Source organism: Lissotriton vulgaris, chromosome 4_1 (assembly GCF_964263255.1).
Source record: "Lissotriton vulgaris chromosome 4_1, aLisVul1.2, whole genome shotgun sequence".
Classification (NCBI taxonomy): Eukaryota; Metazoa; Chordata; class Amphibia; order Caudata; family Salamandridae; genus Lissotriton; species Lissotriton vulgaris.
Window position 1 is genome coordinate 1,906,917,542 of NC_141691.1, and position 22,190 is coordinate 1,906,939,731.

Here is a 22,190-nt window from a genome sequence, read left to right on the forward strand (position 1 = left end):
TCTTTACTGAAAAGTGATCTTAACGGTAATTTTAGGTGGAGGCTTGATATTTAACATTACTGAATACAACTTTATCAATGCATATAATGTTCTGCCTTGCAAACTTTAATCACCATATCTGTCATTACATGACCACCTCTCAAGCATCTGTCAGTATCTCATCACTAATGAGCTGCATGAAGTTGCCTTAAACACTACATGACCCACTTTTAATGATCAAAAGCCTCTCTCAGATCTTCTCTAATGCTTTGAAATATGGTTCACTGCGGAGCCCTACTAAAATAGAATTCATCATTACTACACAATTCATTGGCACACCTCAGGGTCATCTGCTACATTATCATTAGCCCCAGTCGGACCTCGAGATGCCAGTTTTGCTAAGGCCCAACATATCATCTGTCTGATCATATAGCCAGCACCATAATCTCACTGATCCTTTCAATTCTTTTGTCATCTGACTGTGAGGCAGGTCAGTAAACACTTTTTGTGTCCAACTATGATAAGTGTACTACTTGTGTGAAGACGTTGTAACTTACATGCACCCCTGGCATGGAGCTTGTTATGTCACAAAACACACACTACTTGCTCACTAAAAATATTTACAATGATGGAAAAATAATGATTCACAACAATCAGCCCAATATTCATAACGTTCAATGCACCTTTTATATGCTAAAAGAAATTACATTGCCCTAATTCTCTTCCGGCATCAGAAAGCTTCTTTCTGACAGTGACAGATGACACCCTCACCTCTCCTTCTCTCTGGTCTATTGCCAGCATATTCCCATCGTACACATAACTCCCCTAAACCTACTTCTAGTAATCATCTAATACCACCTCCTCCACCTTTCCTTCTAAAAAATCCTAGGGTATTAAATATCTATCAGTACCTAAAAGAGTGCCCACCTCAGCACAGATAAAGTAGTGAAAAATGACTATGACATCCATGATTTCATCACACATCACTCTTCCAATTTGCTGCCCTCACTAAAACATGGTTCAATGGTTTCTCCATGCCAGATATAGTATGTCTCCTCCATTCCAATTGCAACATACTCACTAAGGACAGAAAGTATGGTAGAGGTGGTGGGGTTTCCTTGATTCACCACAGCTCAATTCCAGCAAAACATTTAATTAACCCTCCCTTTGTATTCTTTGAATATGTGCTATCAAAGATGGTCACCAGCCCAATCACATAATTTATTTCTGGAGGGATCTACCCCCTCCTAAGAAGTGCTTCACCACATTACCTCCTTGATTCTTACATCTCACCCAATACTCTCCATTGCCTTTATTGGCGACTGTAATGTTTGTGCAATTGATCCATCCAATTCTTACAGCCGAAATACCTTTGAAGAATAGGATGCTGTAGGCTTCTTCTACTAGGCAATGTCACAGCACAACCAAGAGGTCTCTGTTTCGGCCTTTGAAAGTACGCCAAGAATATCCTCACATTAAAACAACATTCTGTCCGTTCTATGACAAGTATTTATAAAACACTATGTGCAGGTTACCCATAACCGTTGTCAGATGTATGGAACAGTCGATGCAGTTGCGTCCACAAGCCCTGAATCGGCCAGCTCCTTTTACCTGCATTCGAGAGCTGAATTGGTGGAATCCCATTCATAAGAGGTAGCACACTTTAGTGAACTAGGACATAATGAGTTGTCCAGCAGTGTAATGGTGGTTTACAAGGAGTACTGCTAGTGACAGCTTTAGTCGACTGAAACTTTGAAAACCGGTATTCATCATAGGAGTTTGCCACTTGCCAAAGCTATGTGGAGCAGAATATGCGATGCATTATGATATTTCTACTTACCTGGTGCTTAATTTCTGAAGATCAATGTATGATACAATTTGATGTTTAAGAATTATGGGGCATATTACCAACAACTAGCGATAATTTACATTATGTTGGCTTAGCGGGAATATTTCTATCGCCGCCCTTCACCTGTTTTTATCGCTAAGATACCTTGCTATTAGCAAGGTTTATGTCAGAAGCGATAAAAAACAGGCGAAATGCGTGAATATCGCTGTCAATACAGCGATATTCAGGCATTACCGTGACAATGCTCTTAGCCATGTTATCCACCTCTCAGTGGATAACATGGCTAAGAACTGGTCAGGGCAGGCGTTAGCTTTTGGAGATATTCGCGCTTAGCGCAAATATTTCCAAAACTACGCCTGTGTTGATCATAGGTGATAGCGATTGCAGCAACTGTTTTCAGTCGCTGACATTTTGGCACGCCCACTTTGCATGTCATTAGCGATAATTATCACTGACATGCAAAGCGGGTCCCAAAATACCCGCTATCGCCTACAAGCTGTCGCTAACTGGTGTTATCGACAGCTTGGTAAAAGGGCGATAAAATTATTGCCGCTTTAGCGGGAAAAAGTCCCGCTAAAGCGGCGATAATGGCCCGTGGTAATATGCCCCCACATTCTTTCGATGCAGCCTTATGATGCAACAGGATAGAAGAGACACAGTCTAGAAATGATACAAATGAAGAGATTTGAATAAGAGCGATTTATATATTGAAACAGCATATGAACAGGCCACAAATACATATCCAAAGGCATAAGTTGGAACCCCTACTAATAGATATTTAAGTAATAGAGATTTTGCAACTGAATCAATAAATACACATTTATTAAAGTTGTTCATAATGAAACAGTTGAGAAATTCTGTGTGAGGTGATAACGTTGTTTATTAGTAATAAAGATTTCTTATACGAAGATACATAAAACTTCTTGTATTGTCCCATTCAGGTTGAATATCAGATGTTACCATGCCATTCCATGCATTCCTTCACCACACGATTATTAAAATGTTTTAACCTTTGCAACGTTTTCTAGTACTAAGTCAATTCAAGGATGTCATCTTATACATATATGTATTCAATGAAAAAAGAAAAGGTAAAGGGATGTTATTATGTGGTAAAAATATCAGTTAAAACATACTGTTTAAATTAACAAAAGCACTTAAATAACTGCAACTTATGCCTTAAAGCAACTATAACTCATGCCCCACCATACACAGTGCTGTAATCAGTTATGCCATTTCACATGCTACAGGGACGCTATGAATTATGTTATAGAGCATGTCATGAGTGATGTAATATGTGAAGTAATTAGTTGTACATGACCAATGCTTTAAAATAATGTGGTAAGCTCTACTGGGGTAGTGAATTCAATGACCCAGGAGACGTACTATGTTACTTTCTAATGTTGCTGGGAGGTTGTTGCACTCCCTGCAGCCCTCCACAATTAAAAAAAAATGATTTGTGGTGCCAAGAGTCCTGCCTGGTCCTAAAAAGAAAATTCTAAAGTTCTTGCAGGGCACTATACGGTGCTCCCTAGGTAGAGCAGTGAATGTGAAATAAGTGGGTACTCTGCTCATTTCACATTCACAGAGTTTTTTATTTTATTTGGGGAGAGGCTTACAGAGGGGTCCCTGTGGCATCCTAATAGCCTGTGGGGCCTGCAAGCTTTGCTCCCTGTAAAATGTAATGATACCCTGGAGGATGGGGTCTTCGGGCCTCATGATTGCTCGGGGAGGGGGCTGCTACCCCTTCCTATTAAAAGATAATGCAACCCAGCGGATGATGTCCCTCCGCAAATACAAATATAAGCGGCTACACCCTGGACCACCACTGGCATTTCTATTTAAAAAAGGCAGGAACACCCGTTTTTTTGTTGATCAGCACCGCAAATCTGTAGATCTGCAGGGCCAATAAAAAATGAAATTATGTTTTTGGGCCCAGTAACCGCCCCTCCCCATCAGGCTTACAGAGGCAGGGTATCCCTACCCAGCCTACCTGTATGTTGTTTAGTTTTTTGCAGGACAGAGTACTGAGTCCCGGAGTCCTAAAACAGCTTCCGCCACTTCCGTCACTTCTTTGTTGATGTGGTGACAGCCAATCAGATCTTATCTTTAGGACTGTTGACTGCATGGATCCTCTGCGGTGTGAAATATACAAAAACTAGTAACTGTATTTACACCAAATCATAAAAATGCGATCTTTCTGGAACAAGATCTAGCATTCTGACGAATTTGGTGTAATTCTGTTCAGCCATTTTTGCAGTATCCTATGGACTATGACAAGGGGTAAACATGTTTTGGGTCTCCTGATTTGTCTCGGTCCCCGCCTGATGGATCACCCCAGAACTTTTGAGGAAGCAGCTGAGGTGGATGACATTTAAAAAAAATAAATTTGTGAAGATTCATCAAATGGTGCCAAAGTTATTAGCAAACCAAAAAATGCTTTCCCTATGGAAACCAGGTCCTAACTATTACTACTCAGTGGTGAGTGCCACTGGGAAATTAATGCACTAAAAAAATGTATGGTGTTTTGCAGGACCCACAAAAACCACTCTTTTCCTTAAACCTCTTGTTACCCCTACCCACCTCTAAACACTAAAATCACCCTTACCTTCCTTTACCTCTACCCACCGCTTAATCCTCAAATCACCCTTACCTCCCTTTACCTCTACCCACCCCTCACCCTCAAATCACCCTTACCTCCCTTTACCTCTACTTACCACTTAAGCCTACTAATCTTCCTTTACCTCTTCCCACCCTTAAATCCTAAAATCACCCATGCCACCCTTTAACTCTACCCGCACCTATACCCTTAAAAAAACAAACCATAAAAATGATGTTATTTTAAAATAAAAACTTGTTCGTTAACCGCATCGCTGCTGCGGTTATTTTTCCCCTGTGCGGCTGTTTTCGAATAACCGCGTTAGATGACGAGCTCAGCTCGTCATCCGAACACGCCACCCGTGGCTGATGACGAGCTGAGCTCGTCATCAGCATCGAAGGCGTTAAAGTACAGAGTGGTAAAGAGTGCATGGTATAGGTGAAACCCTACAGTACACAGTTACCTGTGTGGAAAAGACTGATTGGTGAGGTCACGGATGGTAAAGGATGCATGATAAAGACTGCATACCATTCGGGTTATGTAGTCCAGTATCATCAAACACTTTCAGTAGCCACGATCAGACCGCTGTTTCTCTTTCCATTTCACATTCCCTGTGGAACTCTTGTACTACATATGTGGAGTATGGGTGCTCAGGTGACGGAGGTGTCAAATCTCAGCTGCAATGCATAGCATCCTGGTAGTAGACTTCATGTACTCATTATAATTACTGACTGTTTCTTAAACCCACACTAACTGACCACTTGGGTGTCATAGATGCCAGTGGTTTCACATTAGCCAATTTGGAAAAATGTTACAGGATATTTAGAAAATCATAACTGAAACTAAAAAAGAGAATCAAGGGTTGACGCAAAAAGTTTTGGATTTGTTGCACCATTTAAGTAGTCCAGTTACTGATAAGGCTGCCTGTTCCATACTATATCCGATTTCTGCTTATTGAGTGTCTTTCAGCCGTCATGGTGAAATCACAGCATAATTTACTCAAATATTGAAAATTATCTCAGTAAAGAACAAATGTGCCCATAACTTGCACCATGATGATTTCTCTCAGTTGCTTGCTTCTTTGGAATCCCCAGATGATATCTTAAATGAAACCACTAAACAATATACTTTTGCTCCACACTCCGCATGTAGAAAGAACCCATGAAAATCCACACGTTTCACAGATAACCTCTATCAAGTCAGCGCTCTAGAAAAATCCTAGAACAAAACTAAATTACTATCTATTTGCATCACAAATAGAGGGCACTTCAGATGCTGAAAATTAGCATGAAGGAAAACCAAAAAAGAAATATTTGCAAGCATGTGTCACAGAGAATGACAACTCAAATAAAGTACAATCCATCTTCTTATCACATCGTGCCATCAAAAAATCTTTGTGACAAAGTCCTATAATTAATCAACGAAACCGAACCTCTAAGGAATGGCATCTTTTTATCTGGCCCTCTGCTTCAAGAGGCCGAACCTTAGCTCCCCCCTGAACCCACATTTGCTGAGTTTATATCAACCACAGAAGATGGCATGAGAAAAATCCTATTGTAAAAAAATATTGGATGGTTTTAGTGGTAAAGTCAGTTTGGGTCTCTCAGCACTGATGCCAGTAATCACCACATTGATCAATTTATCCCACTACTACTGGACCATATCAAAAGTTCTAAAGCATCCTACCATCGCTCCCTTTCTAAAGAATTCTACAGCGGACCCAGACAATCTTACATATTACAGACATATCTCCAAACTATCCTGTGTTGCTAAGGTGTTGGAAGGAGATGTCACTAGCCAACTCACTTTTCATCTGGAATCAAATAGTCTCATCAGCAGGTTTTAGACTGGGCACCAAAATGTTTGGATGGAAGCACTTCACACAGGTGACCAAGACATACTCTGTTTCCTGATTATGACTGATCTCTCAGTAGACTTCACGCCACTGACCACCGAGTACTATCTTGATAATCTGAAAAATTTAGTATGCATCAGTACAACAGTACTCTCCTTGTTTTCCTCCCTTTGTGCCAAATTGTACCCACCGGGTTTAATGGGTGCATTTTTCAAGATCCTGAAACATTACCTGTGGAGCACATTGAGGATTCACACTATCGCCAACAATATTCAACATCTACATTTTCTCTTATACCAGTATCCTGTATTTCTATGCTGATGACTCCCAGCTAATCCAAGATCGAAGAAATCGCCAGCAACCTATCTAGTATATCAGGGGGTCTTTCCCACATCCACTGTGGTATGTCAGAAACAGTTTATGCATAAATGAAGAAAGAACAGAACTCCTGCTCCAGGAGACTCCTAGGGCCAGATGTAGGTGGCCCAATACCGGTCGGTAACGGACGAAAATACCAAATTTCGGCCGTTACCGACCAGTATTGGGCATTTGGGATGTAGGTGGCCTAAATTGCAAATTCGTTAATTTACTGATTCGGTATTTTAAGGAATCGGTAAATTACTGATTCCTTAAAATACCGAATCGGTAAATTACCGAATTTGCAATGTAGGACGCACTCAAATGAGTGCTTTTCCCATTTTACGATTCGTTATTTACCACCAACTATAAGTTGGTGGTAAATAAGGAATATCTCTGAAAATGCAAATCCGTGCATTTTCAACTGTGCCATGTGGCAGACATACATGCCCTTAGGGCATGTATGTGTGCCACATCTGCACACAAGCACAATTCAGGGGTGCAACAGGCTGTCAAAGTGGCACCCTAGCACCCTTGAATATTTCCCCCATTTTACCGAATCGATATTTACCGATTCGGTAATTGCCATTCATTCCTATGGGCCTTCAGGCCCATAGGAATAAATGGCAATTACCGAATCGGTAAATACTGATTCGGTAAATACCGAATCTTACCGATTCGGTAATTTTTACCGAAAATGTATCTACATCCCATTTACCTATTCTTAAATACCGAATCGGTGAAATTCGGTATTTAAGAATAGGTAAATTGGGAAGACCTACATCTGGCCCCTAGTCTTGTTCAACTACCTTTTGCTTGACCCAAGCCCTTAAGCTTGCCCTTACAGTCTGCTGTAAAAGCTTGCAACCTCCCTGTATTGCCTCACAACAGTAAACCAGCGTTGTACACTTATGATTGCTAAAAGATGTTCTTCCACTTTTTTTAGTTACCTCCCGCAGAAACGTTCTATGATTCTTGCAGTGGTTATCTCCTGCCTTGATCACCGCAACAGTCTCTACATGGACCTTTCCAATAAAACAATCACAAAAGTTCAATGAGTCCACATTACAGCTGCTTGTCTTGCATTCACTTTGATCATATCTCAGTGGGATCGGATGTCCCGTTATTGGTGCCCTGCAAACGAAAGAACAATCATCGAATCCCTTTGTATAGTCCATAGAGCGTTACATGGTAAATAAGAAGTCCTCATTGTCAAGCTGTTTTGTTTGACCCTTACTACCCAGCCATTAGTCAAAAATCTGAACATCTCAATCTACTGTCTCATGGCTCATTCCGATAGAGATATTTGTGCACCCTCCATGCACAGGGATCATCTGTGTGGAACTTACTCCCAGTCCACCTTTGATACAAAACTGACTCTCCCAGCTCTTCAAGCAGGGGCATGGTTATTATACACCTGTGCACCACCTTTGCAGTCTCTACTCCAACCGAGACCACTAGTTAGAGGCCTAAAACCTACTTTTTTCACCGCGTAGATCACAGCGCTTAGATCCAATCTCGATTAATTCTATTAAAACGTTACCATTTTTTTTCAGCTCACATTTGGCTCTAGTTGGCGCTGTTATACATATTTTACTGAGTTTTTGTATTTGAGACAGAGTTTTCTGAGACTACCATATTTTGGCTTACAGTGCTTTAGCAAACCAAAGTAAACTGTAGGTGAAATGCTCAGTTTCCTGCGCAAGAAAAGCACCACAACCAAAATAAAGGCCTCTCCTAGACCCCACCAAACTTCTCCTTGAATGGAGAGGCTCTGGCTTACCTCACAGTAGTTGTTCTGAACCAAGTTGTGCCAGGCCAGGGCTGTCCATCATATGCGCCACCCACTGAATCCTAAAGCACATGAGAGCATCTGACGAGTATGCCACTGGTTGGCTAGATTGGGATTTGGAAAAACAACCAAAGCATATAGGAGTTCCAAATTGACCAATTACAGGCAGGTAACCTATTCCGTCATTTTGTTTCATTCAATTCTGTGCTTTTAGATTGTTTTGTTTTTGAGACAAAAGGCGGGCTGCAATTGCCAGAGTGCATAGTTAAAATGGCACTGAGCAAGCCACATGCCCTAAATATGGTACAACCTGCAAGCAATCCTACGCTACATAAATCTGCTTATGTAAAATAAATGGAAAAAAGCAAAGTACATCTTGTAATTTTCATAGAGTTGCGAAAGTCTAATCAGGGACCAATCAAGTGCTCTACATTCCAATAGAGTAGACTTAGGAACCTTGTCAATGAAAAGGACAACTCCATAGGGTGGCAGCTTGCAATGGTGGATACATCCTATCATAATCCCTGCGTCCCTGAATTGTGTTTGCTGTTGACTCAGCGCATTCCAAAGCAAAAGGTGGAATGTTGGTGCTGCTCTACACCCAACAATGACATTTGTAGATGTATGGAATTTGATATTTAGAAAAACTCGCCAATAGTCGGATCACTGGGATTATATCTCATAATGTGTTTGATCCTCATATGTTCTCCATGCCAAGCATTGCCCTTATTTGTGCATTAGTTCCATAAGGGTTCTTGCATTGCTACAGTAGGGTGGACAGCTTGACATAAAAGAACAACCAACATATAGCTTTGGCAATGGCTGGATTTGAAGTAAGACTCATGCAACATTACAACGGCCCTATGGCATTTGTTAGGGCTAGGCTATTTTTTGGGTGTACTACTCACCCTTTTGTATGAGTACCACTGGCTCAGTCAGTCCACGCTTGCCTCATTTGAGGTCCAGTCATAGCTCCACCGAGAACATCAACTCTGTTCTACATTTTCCAAAATCGTATGATTTGCACAACACATCTGGCTGCTGGGAAGTGATATTTATAAGGCTCGGATGTTGTAATTAGCCACACTGCATCTATGTCAGCTGAATGAAAAACGAGCCGATGTTGCACAATCTTAAAAATGTAGCCTTTCAGAGTTCATTGTCTTCAGAGTTGCTTCATAAATGCCAAATTAACCTTCTGATGAACTGGGTCACGAGTCACAAAGCCATTTAGGTGTATAATTATGCCTTACATACGAAAATATCTGGATTTACGGCAGTAAAATATTCACAAAAGGCGACCTCACACATGGACTTCGATTCACCAAAATGCCAGGGGCAGCGAAAGTGACATCACATACCCTTTGACCTTTATGACTTTATGACAACATATGACCCTTGACCCTGATTTTTCCAGGAAATCATTTCACATTAACTTACCTTGATGACATCACAATAACTAAAATCACTGAAGTTCCATAATAACTGGACTAACACTGTACTACCCAGTCTAGTCACTTGTGTATTCTGGCACACGTATTGCCCATCTCAAATGACCAGCTGCTACATAGCCACAGATAAGATACAGTTTGGACAAAACGATGAGAGGCAATCCTAATTAGTACAGTAATGAGTCAATGAACAATAAAAATTGATTCACAAGCTCTTTTTGTTGTGCGTTGCAGATTTTTTATTTCTTATATTCTTTTCACTGTTTGGTAAAAATTAGTTGACGATGGACCATACAAGGGGGAAGACTTATCGAATTGGAAGAATTTACAGACTTGGAAACGCCGGAGGCAACTAAGATAACATAGTTGATTACGTTCTATATCATCTACAGTAAGCCCTGAAGAAGCCCTTTCTAGAGCGAAACGCGTTGGCTATACCAAACTGTGAAAAGAATATAAGAAATAAAGAATCTGCAACGTACAACAGAACCTGTGAAATAATTTTGTATTATTCATTGACTCATTACTGTACTAATTTGTATTGCCTGTCATCATTCTAGATGTTGGATATTTAGGCAGTTTGAAGGACAGTTAACCTACCCCACACAAGTGAGATGAGAGCCCAGAGGATAGGCTTCTCCATCACTGGCTTTGAATGATGTTTATAATGTTGACTATGAACTGCAAATTGTAGAAAGACTGGAGAATGGACGTTTTCTCTTTTTCTAAAGAAGATAACTTATTAGGTTGTAATATAACATAAAATGATGAATAACAATGTTTAATCCGTGTACTGATAGTCAGTATGTATGTATTTGCGAGCCCTGTGCTCTGTCATTATATTTGTATATTTTATTTTAATGCTGCAAAAGATCTTAGAAATCTTGGTGAAATAACTCTGTAGTGCAGAACATATTCATATCAGACCAGGGGGCAGATATTCAAAGTCTTTTAGGAGTGCTAAATCACAGAGCTTGTAACTGCTAAATGGCTTTTGAAAATATACTAAACCAAGTTTACAATTTGGTACAAGCTTACCAAATTGCTAAATGGATTTAGAAATGGATAATGAATTGTAATATGGAAGCAGTGTGTTTAGGGCATCCCTTCCAAATTGCGTGTCAGCAGAATACCATGTGTCAATTGTTTGCTATCACAATTTCAGTCTCAAAGCATTGGTTACTGACTATTCAAAGTAGGTAGTGGCCTATTTGCAAAGGGGGAGGGGGAACATTTTTTTCCTCTTAAATGTAGACCCGTTTCCTACAAGGAAAATGGGCTGAATTTTTAAAAGTATTGAAATGTTATCATTGACATGGTGGTTTGATGATCGCAGCAGGCCACCTTTCCTGTGATAGCATCCAATCAGAGTGACTTGCAATTTACGACCTACCTCATGAATATTGAAGAGGTAGGTCTAATTGTGATCCACTCCGAATGGTGATTTTGTGCACCAAGCTATTAGTACACAGGTCAATTTGTAAAATTACAATCAATTTGTAAAAAGTTAATGTGCAATTTGCAAACACTTTTTGCAAATTGGTTCTTTGCTCTACGACCCCAACTACACATAGGGTGTTGGTTGGCCTTTGATGTACCACTGCTTACTGTTACAGAAAGCAGGCATTAAGGCTGTTTGTGGGTAGTTTAGCACTTCCTTACCTCAGTAATATGTACTGGGGGCTCCCCAACTGTGTTCAACTTTGTGACGTGAGCCAGTAGAAAGTGGCAGAATGGAGGGAAATTTGCACACCCTGCTTTATTACATTTCATTAAATGGTGGCTTATAAGTAATGAATATCCCCAAACCTAGTGCACTCAATCATTCATGCTGTCTCTTCAATCTAGGGAGGATCTGCTTTTTCTCCTGTGGCTGTCATTAGCAAGAAGAGCGCCCGCGAACTCGCGTCACTTGTGGCCAGTGACGTCGGCTGCCCTCTCACCGATAATGAAGATGTGGTATCCTGTCTGCGTGGTGTGCCTGCAGATGCCCTCAATGCTGCTCAGACCAAGGTTTGTTCTTACTTCTGATTCCAACTGATTACTAGTTTCATGAGCATGAAGATCCTCAAAGTAGGAAATGCACAGCAAGTTCTAAGGCTCTAATTGCACTATTTTCCTTTGTTTTAATGATCAAAAATGTTTTAAATGGAAAGTTATAAATTAACTTGTATTTATTTATGAATTTTAAATCACAAGTGTTTACGTGTTTTAGCGGTTAACCCGATCTTTTTATGATTTAAACCAAATCAAATAAAGTAATTTACTCTCTCTCAAGCACAGCTAGTTAGCTAGTTAAATAGTTTCTTTTGAGTCTTCTGTGGGCTGTGTCAGGGGTTTGAAATACTCCGGACATTTTATACCGCTTCTACTTTGCCCTCCTCCCCACCCTTGAAAGAAGACGCGTATGGCCAGATGCCCTCCTTCCACAATGTAAAAAAGCTGCTGCTTTCCACATGTGGCCCGCTGAGTTTGTGAATGTCTGCCCCCTGAGAGTGCACTAAGATTTTAAACTACTTGTATTATGGTTCTGTACTCAGGAAAGGAGTCTGGACATCGGGACACACAAGTAGCTTTTGTGACTTCACCCATTCTTAAAAAAAACTTTGAGCACAACCCAGAAGGTTGATTTCTCTCTTCTTGGAAAACAAGCATTGGCAAAGCCAGTAGGTTTAGCCCTGGTAATCAGGTGCGATGCCACAAAAGTAAAAAAGGAAGCTAAAAAAGTAAATATGCCTCTGCCTAAACGTGGCCGATATAAGCATGCAACACATAATACAATTAAGATAAAACATTGTCTATAAATATATTTGAACAGCAGGGTAGCACCCGGGTACGTATGTGTACTTAGAACAGGAGTGCGCATCCTTTTTAGATTTAATGTACGGCCCAGGAAAATGTGTCTTTATTTGGAACAAAGAAAAGATACTACTGGGTTCGAATTGCTATTACATAAAGCAAAATTGTGAACATACAATGATGGCTAAAAAATAAAAATGAATGAAAAGAAAGAAGAATTGTCAAAGTAACAAGTGGGTCCACTAGCGTTGGCACCGAAGTGTACAACTATTTTTTAGGCGTTATTAATCAATTTAGCACACTGCTACTGTGTCTTCCACACACGCCTCTTTGAGGCTTGATAAAAGCGACGCTAGAAGGAATAGTGGCCTAGGGAGCTTAAGAGCCTGAGTCAGAAGCAGTGCTGTAAGTTATCAGTGCTGCAGAAACACGTCGACTGACTCCCTGTAGATCCATCAGACCAAGGTAGCTGCCTGGTAAGGCTAAAGGGGGGAAATTGAATATTTGAGGTTAAGAAAAAATGCTTACACAGGGGCATAAATATGCATATGTAGAATACCTTTACCTCCACTATTCAGCTATATAACCATAACACAACATTTACGCAAACATTACAAGACTATATGGACAGGCTGTTGCTTTACACATGCCTATCAATGTTTAAAAGCAATTTGAAGACACGTGGAACAGAATATGAATGCCCCCTCTGCTTCAAGTACACTAAAGTGACCCTGGGTAAAACTAAGAGACGCACACTTTTTGGGTGCAAATTTTGGTTTGTACAAAAATGGGAATTCCACGTGAGTGATATTTGCAAATACACTAATTGTACGTATGTTATTTACCCAAGAGCAAATTACGTACTACATGCTATTTGCTTACAAGGTTACGTCAAGTAAAACCTGGCCAGGTATTTTAATTGATGCAATATGTATACATTTTGGGGAAATTTGCCTAGTAAATGTAGGTATTACGTAACAAATGGAAATCTGAAATGGAATGCACATTTGTCCTAGATTTTGTTGAACAGCTTCAAACATGCTTTCCAAAGAGCACATTTAGTATGTGTCAATTTTTGTGTGGTTTTGATGTAACACTGTCCACATAGTGGAAGCGGCAGGCAGCGGTGCGCCCTGCTATATACAAGTGTGTGCAGGGAGGTAGCCTTGCATGCTGAAGAAGGTACTGGGGTTGATTGACTGCTGGAACCCCTGAACACTTGTGATTATGAGGGGTCCTTGCTGCCCTTAAGCAGAAAAGCAAGGTAGCAAGTTAGGGTGAACAACCACAGATTGGTTAAAGTTTTGATGAGAGACTGCCGACGCCACTAAACCTAACAAGCAGAGCAGACAGACTACATACCAGGAGTAGCGGCAACTCCACTGAGGACCGATGTTCTAGGTCGATATCCTAGTCGGTGTGTCTGGTCTGTTCTGCTAACAGAATCCCTCTTGCTCTAGCCAACCACCCCATCCACCATTTTTAAAGCCAACTTAAGGAGAAGTGTGGAGGGAAGCTGGAAAGGAAATATGAAGGAATGTACAAAGCCCCTTCAGTCTAAAAGAGTTTGAGACCCCCCAACTTTAGCGATGCTGTGATCCATCGGATCCGCCGTGGAGGGCATGATAGTGCCTCCTCAAGCCCCATAACATGTGCCAGATATTCATAATATCCTCTCTGATTTTTAAAAGCAGTGACCAGAGCTCAGAGGTGCTTGTGGTGCCCTTTTGACTACTATAACTTGCAAAAGAAACTAGCACGGAGATAAAAAAGCACTGGCTATACCAATAGGTCTGCTTTTCATATGCTGGTTCAATTTCTTTTATTTTTTTGTTACAAGACTATATGACAAAGTAAAAAGAAGAAGAAATAATGCAGCTACCTAAATGTGACGGACATATGCATGCAAGAGAATGTTTACATTCAAAAATATATTTCCTCTCACTTTCATTATATAAAATACATTAATTGTCACTGTAATTGTAATAGAAGACTATGGGTGCTTTTTAGCAGCAGGGGTACTTAAAAGGCTTTCAATTTTAATGCACATCAGAAGATACAAATTGACACAAAGACAAATCATTATTGGTTTTAAATGACTGCGACCTTAAGACAAAGACAATTTTTTTTACTAAAAAACAATAACAATGATACAGAATTGGAAAATATAGGAAATAAGTTATTAGCTCACTCGCCCTGGTGCTGACGTTTTCCTACTTTTAAGGTGAACATGCACACGTGACCGAGCACATTGCCGTTAGTCATAGTGCCAGGTAGTCGATAGCTGAAGTAGACTGATCCATTGCCCAATTCTCTATGCTCTGGTGGGTAGAAGCAAAATATGAATAACAGTTAAATAGATGAATGGATGATAGGGTTGACCTTCGATGTATGTATATATGCATCTATATTTTACGTATATATTTTTGGGATTACATGAGGCTGGCAAACAACTAAAGCTGTTCCCAGGCCAGTCCTAAAATGAGTCTAAATTCAGCTACAAATGGGAGGCAAACTGAGCTCACTAAGAAGTGATTTCTTACTCACACATGGGATGGAGAAGATAGCTGAAGACCTCTGTCTATTATCCTCCAGGCACTATACATTATCAAACTTGCTACGAAAGATGGACGAAGGGAAATGCTGCTGTGCTGCAACGATAGTGTATTGAGTCTTCACTTCTACTCTTCAACAACAGGAACTTGAGGGTTCTGTGCAGTCTAAAAGGTTAGATTTAGTTGTAATAGTAAAATCTAGACAAAAGGGGCTTTCAACAGTCAGTAACACCATATGCGAGATGATAGACACCATTAATCATAGCTCAGGCAAGCCAACTAGAGAAGGTTTAATGAATAACTCAACTTCTTACCCTCAACACTTATTCACCAGTCATACTCCCATCTTTAATGTAGTACAATAAAGGAATCAGGCATTGGTTAATGAAGTAAATTATGTTTAGTAAGTGGTGAATTGACGGGCATTCCTGGCTTCATGATCTGGGTTCTACAAGCTTCTCGACAACATAGCTTGAATATGTCTGCCGAGTCAGTACTTTATCCCATTTATACAAAGTCTACGCATGTCGTGTCCTAACAAATCAGACTGCACCAAATAGTTATTGGACTCAGTCTATCCATTCTGATAGGGACGTTATCTATTTTATCCTCACATGCAAACTTCTTTTTAAATTATTAAATAAATATTGATTATAAAGAAATAAAATGAACTACTTATATTATCACTTAAAAATAAAATTGATTGATTGATTTATGTGAATCTACAGTAACAACAGAGAAATATTGTTAAAGGAATATTCTACACGTAGTAAATTGATTATCATCTTAGTCAAGAGAAAACAGTAGTAGAACTCTTCTTGATTGCCTATGAAAACTCTACTAGTTGCCAACACCAATAGGACATCTGAGATGCTGGGCTACATGAGGTTTTATCTGGCCCAAGAACAACTCTACAATGTACACCTTCACGAATGACTTCCGTCTTGTGTTTCTGAATGAATCCTCTATCTGGTCCGTGTATTGAAACCTTTTTGATTCTGTTTCTGTTGTCATTGCTCTGGATTAAGTGCATATCATAACAGTCATCTTTGTATCCATCTTAAATGTCCAAATGTGGATAACTTATTATTACATTTATTACATTTGTGTGTTCTGGCAAGTTGCTGTTAATTTGTGTGACTTGTTCATAAAACCTTTACTGTAGCTCAAAGTTATGTACAAATTATTCTTGAGTACAGCCCAGGAGTGGCTGTACAGGCAACAGTGCCCAATGAAGGAACAGATTCAGAAAGTTCTGAGTGCCTTATTTTTCATCCAAATGCCCATCAGCACTTTCCAAGAATCTGTTTATAGTCATCAATTGGCTATGCCTAGTACATTCTGGGACAAGACCCGGTTTTGTCAACACCTCACTTTCCTCTTCATTGATGTTGTAGATGTTGTTATTTGTGATGTCATCGCGATATCTTGTATTAGTGCTGCAGCAGTTAATTAACTTTTGCATCGCAACAGAACAACCCTTAAAACTGAAGTTAATTTGTGAAATTTCAATGTTATTTTTTATAACAATCACTGTTTTCTTTTCATAGTAAAATATCATAACTTTCCTTCATCGTAATTCTAAAGCCAAACAAGACACTTCTTTGCATGGGGCTTGGCCATGTGCAGTAGGGTCTGTGCCCTACTACTGGCCTCTGGGTCCCCAGAACCCACTGCACTTGGTCTTTCCTCAGATCTCATAGAAAAAAGGGGTAATTTGTGTTTCCAACAATGGATACAAACTGTGTATTGAACACACCACTGTTTTAAGGTAGAGTCACAAACATGAATAATAATGAATGTTACTATTACTCCTTTTCCTAACACAGCTATTAGCCAAAAATGGACCATTCCAATCCTGGGGCCCTGTTGTGGATGGCGTTTATATCCGGGAGCTCCCATCTAGCACATTGCTACGGTCAGCAACAAGGAAGATCGATTTACTTATTGGAAGTGCAGCTCAGGATGGCCTGATCAGAAGAGCCAAGGCTATTAAAGTAAGTCTGACATTGTTGTGCTCTGTCCCTGATCTAGTGAGACAGATTAGCTACCTGGGGGGTCTACTGTACATCCCAGCCAACACATTAGAGATTGGAATCCTAGTAAGGGCAGTTTGAAGTTTCATCTTTCTGAGGTTAACTCAATTGGCGAGAGTAACATCTGTTACCAGAAGCCAATATTTATTTTGGGTTTTTCTACATGTTTTATCAATATTTGTAGTATTATATCAGAGCTGTGACATACCACCTCCTACCCACCTGATATTTTACACATGTGAAAAAATCACACTTCCAGATGGAACTTGCACCACTTTTATTTTAATATGGTGTGGGGTGGTGTTGTTTTCCACAACCAGACCCCTAAAAGGAAGGTGGAGCGAAAGCAGGGATTCCTCTAATCAGGTGGCAGTTCCATTTGATGCATCTCCTTGTTGGAATAGTGTAGCAGCTTGCGTGCATAGTGAAGTAGAGTGTTGGTGGGGGGTAGTTCCATTAATATTAATTTTGCATTAGTGTCCCATTCCGTCCATTGGGTGCAGCTCCACCAGTCTTACCAAACCCTGACACACATTCACCACCGTACTCCAGTAACAGTTGGTAATCTCTGGTTTTTCCACCAATAGGTTGCACAAGCACCCCTCAGTATTACTGTAGTACTGGGGATTCCCTTTGCTGTGTCCCTAGAACTTCTTATTTTCAGAAGATTGCTTGGCATGCTAAAACAGGTAATCTTAGCAATTACAAAGGCTGTCCAGAACTGGTAGGTTCCTGGGATTACCCAAGTCTAGCCAGTGCAGTCGTCGTAAATGTGACATCTGACAGTTCCAAGGACAAGGCTAATAGCAGGTGTATATGTGGATGAACGAGGAGTGAGAAATGCAATGTTCTTTTTAGTGTTGGCTCTCAGGAGTCATGTGAGTATGGTGAGGGACAATACACATTCGAAGCATTTTGCACACTATACAGCGAGAAAGGCCAAAAATCAACAACAGTATGTAAGTTCCCTAGAAGTCGAGTTTTTCCTGAATGTTTTATATGTTTGTAGAAAACATGTTTTTAATGGAGCTTCTGAACTTCACTGGGAATGACCCAGCATAAGGCTTATATAATTCTAGACTTTAAAGGATTCTTCAAATCGATGTTCTTATATCTTTTGAATCAGAAACTAGAATACATTATTCTGTACCCATAGTACTCCAGTGAAGAAGATTTTCCCCAAACTGTGTTTAAGTGCTGTTTGGAACCTTGGGCCTGATTTAGAGTTTGTTGGACAAATGACTCTGTTACTAACACAACGGATATCTTGTCCCACTCATTAGAAGAGCCATAGAATATAATGCATGTGTAATAAGGCTGATGGGATAACCATCATGTTTAGGGCGTAGTACCCCATCCATCAAACTCAAAATCGTGCCCTTTGTCTTACTTGCTTCTATTCACCATTCGAAGAGCATAATATAACAGGATATGTCGTCAGGGATTTATGAAGAGACCAATCCCAGGAAAGTTTTCAACAGTATTTTTGAAGTATCCTCACTTGAACAGCTAACACCGGCTTTGCTCTGTTTCTAGATGAGCTAATAAGCCTTATCAGTTATCAAATTAAAGAAAATCACATCTCATAAATGCCAAAATGGCTATAAGTATTTGCCACAATAGTATTAAACACAACAAAACATGACCAATAGACCAGATGATGCTGACTTTAGTTTCCACACAATGTACTATGGCCTTATAGGAGAGTTACATAAACCAAACAAGAATTAGCTAATTTCTACCTGCGTTAGGGGTCATCGTACATACGATGGGCACTAAACAGTAGTGTCCCGAAGTGCAAAGTCTAAAAATCAGCAGTAAAATTCATCAAACAACTGGAGGTGACTATGCAAAAAGGGGCTTTTTCCGACAGCCACCTCCTGTAAATTAGTGTGAACACGTAAACATTAGACCATGACAAGACTCATGTTTGATTAACCCTTTCACTGCGGCGGCTATTCCTGTGCTAAGGGGCGGGGGGGTGGGGGCGCGGCGCTCCCGCGCTGGTGACGGAACCGCTCCGTCATGCCCCTCGGGTGAGCTGTGCTTGTGACGGAACGGTTCCGTCACGGCCCCGCCCGCTCAATAGAACGCGCCGGGCAGGCGATCAGGCCGTGACGGAACCGTTCCGTCACCAGCACAGCCCACCCGAAGGGCGTGACGGAACGATTCCGTCACAAGGGTGGGAGGAGTTAAGGGTCTTATTTGGAGTTTGGGGGACAGGGCACACTGCCACAAACATTCTAGAGTACTCTGTACACCAAACTGTCAATTCACTGGCTCTATTTAGAGTCGGTCGAACCATGATGTTTCCATTGGAAGACCCACGTTGGGAAGTCAGTCAAAGTACCTAAGACTATCTTCACCTTTAGGATCGACCTTTGTTGTTCTTTTTTTCCTGTTCTGGACTGCCAGTAAAAGCCTGAGGGTCTAGAAAAGAAAAAAAGAAAAATACCCCCCACACCCTGGAGAAGACTCCAGGGGTGTCACAGCCATTTGTTGTTTTGTTTTTTTAAAACTAATTCAGATTAGCTACAGTGCCTACAGAGGAGCTGCGGAAGCGGTGACTCCTCTGAAAGCACAGAGATCTCTAAATATCTTATGGTCATCCGCCAGTCTTTCCTGAAAACATTCCAACAGCAGGCTCAAATTGCGAATCGCATTCTGAAGAAAGATATTAGTAGAACGAAAAACGAATTGTCCAAAAGTGGTGTTCCTCAGCATTTCTAACATCAGCAAGATGGAACTATTAAGGCAAAACAGGAATTTTGACTTAACAAAGCCATATAGGTAATCATGGAAACATGTATCCAGCCACGCATCTGTATTCTCACAACTATGTGCAAAAATCTTAACATAAAAAACTGCAACATTTGCATATAGTGAGGATTTTGACAGGAAACATAGCAGAGATTTGAAATGCTGTTAATTGCACGTATTTTTCGGTCAGTCTAGAACAGCACATCATGTCTTCAAAGCCACAACAAAAAACATGAAGCCATACGAAGCAGGGTAGGGAAGGATGGGAAACTATACTGTGGTAAGGAAGACTAGGACTCAGAGTACTAAAAATTACCGGTTAGTAACCAGGGTATTGCCTCCTCTTCCGTCTTCCTCGCCACAGTAATTACACAATGAGAAAATACCAAAGCAAGAATTGGCTTTATCAAGAACACAGTTAAAACATAAACCAATGAAAGAAATTGCAGAAGCTCTCAAACCCAAAAGAGTAAAATGTAATCCCACACATATACACTACAACAAACTAAAATGTAATACAAAAGTAGCAAACAACATAGAGGCACCCCAACCAACCTCCAACTGAAAGAGGATCATAAGGTAGGAGGAGTCACCCACGTGGCTGCAACACAGACACCCAGCATAGAACCCATCCTCCTCTTTATAAAACATATTTTATTTGTATGTCATTTATCGACAATGCATTATCTGTAATTTTCATTCTTACAATCCAGTTTCATCGATGCAAGTTTGTGTATACAGCATTGTGCAATAAAACAAATCAATCTACAGAGTTACACCATTAGTCAGATATTATAGACAAATATTTGCTGTTACCAAGTGCAAGAACCTTTCCAATTCAAGAAAACAAACTCCCTAACCATCCCCCCCAAAAAAACAGTTTGTGTGGTCCTGTCTTAATTGAGGGTGCATGCAGTTGGGGGTGCATGAGACGTCATCATTACTTGGTTGAGGGGACGCCAACAGGGAACAGAACCATTCTTCCCCCAGAGTCTGATGCTTTAGTTTATGAGGAACTGAAGCTGATGGGCGGATGGGTTGTGCGCAATGTGGATGCAGAACGCAGCGCTTCCTTTCGACCCTCCAAGGCCTGCCGTGGGGCGGGTGCTCTGCTGAGGCTCTCCTGCATGACAAGTCCTCTTCTATGTCTGCGCGGGGCGTGCTGTGACTTCCGCGGTGCCTGTGTGCTCCAAACCCCCACCCCGGCCCCCCCCCCCCGGGGAATTTGGGAATTGCTGCTCCAACCAGTCCCAAGCACTCTTGGGAGTATTCAAGAAGTGGGAGTATTGACCGTGGAGTACCTTCAATTTAGCCAGGAAAAGAAGTGCAAATGTAGGGTGTGTTTTAACGTCCTGAAATGAAGAGCGTTTGCGCGGCACCACCATGGTATCATCAGGAAATATGAAATCTTCGGTGTTGTTGACCAATATGGGGCCTTTGGCACGGGCAGCCTGTAGGAGTAGGTCTTGGTCCCTGAAGTTATGAATTTTTGCTATGATTGGACGTGCATTTGCGCCAGGGACTGGATTTCTGGAAGGTACACGGTGCCCCCTCTTCACTGTGAATAGATCTGAGAGTTCTGAGGGGACCACAGCTGATTTAAGCCAGTCTTCTATGGAGAGAGTCACGCGAGAGCCCTCTGTTTCCTCAGGGAGGCCCACTATGCGCAGGTTATTCTTTCAGGACGTCCCCTCAGCATCTTCCACACAGGCCTGAAGTAGTTCTACCTGGTGGCGTAGCTGCGAAAGCTGGACCGAATGTTCTTTGGAGCTATGAGCCATCGCCTCCAATACTGCCTCATTAGCTCTAACTCTAGCCGCTAATTTGCAGTGGTTGTCCTTTAGCAGGATAAGCTCAGGATGGATCACCCTCAGCTGTTGTACAATGGCCGATCAGGACTAATGGATCTCTTGAAGGATCATATCCAATTTGTCCAGTAGGGGACTGGACAAATTGAGTGTGTGAGAGAGTCCTCTAATGGTTTGGAGTGAGGGTGGACTCTCGTCATGGGTGTCCCCGACCTGGGTTTTGTGCCCCCCTTGGTTGAGGTCAGGCTTTCTCCACTGTATAGCTGCAGTGAAAGAAGACTGTAAACAAGGTAAACCTGAGATCTCTCACCACTGATTGGCTCAGCTTCGCACAGTCCAATAGAGTAGTTCCC

General features: G+C 41.1%; 1 protein-coding gene across 1 annotated transcript in view; it reads left to right on the forward strand.

Annotated features, from left to right (window-relative positions):
- TG (thyroglobulin) overlaps positions 1-22,190 on the forward strand; it is a 711,260-nt gene that overhangs the window by 565,251 nt on the left and 123,819 nt on the right. The window contains exons 42-43 of the mRNA XM_086966244.1: positions 11,728-11,892; positions 17,063-17,230. Coding sequence (XP_086822370.1) covers positions 11,728-11,892; positions 17,063-17,230 — 333 coding nt within the window. The remainder of the gene's footprint in view (positions 1-11,727; positions 11,893-17,062; positions 17,231-22,190) is intronic.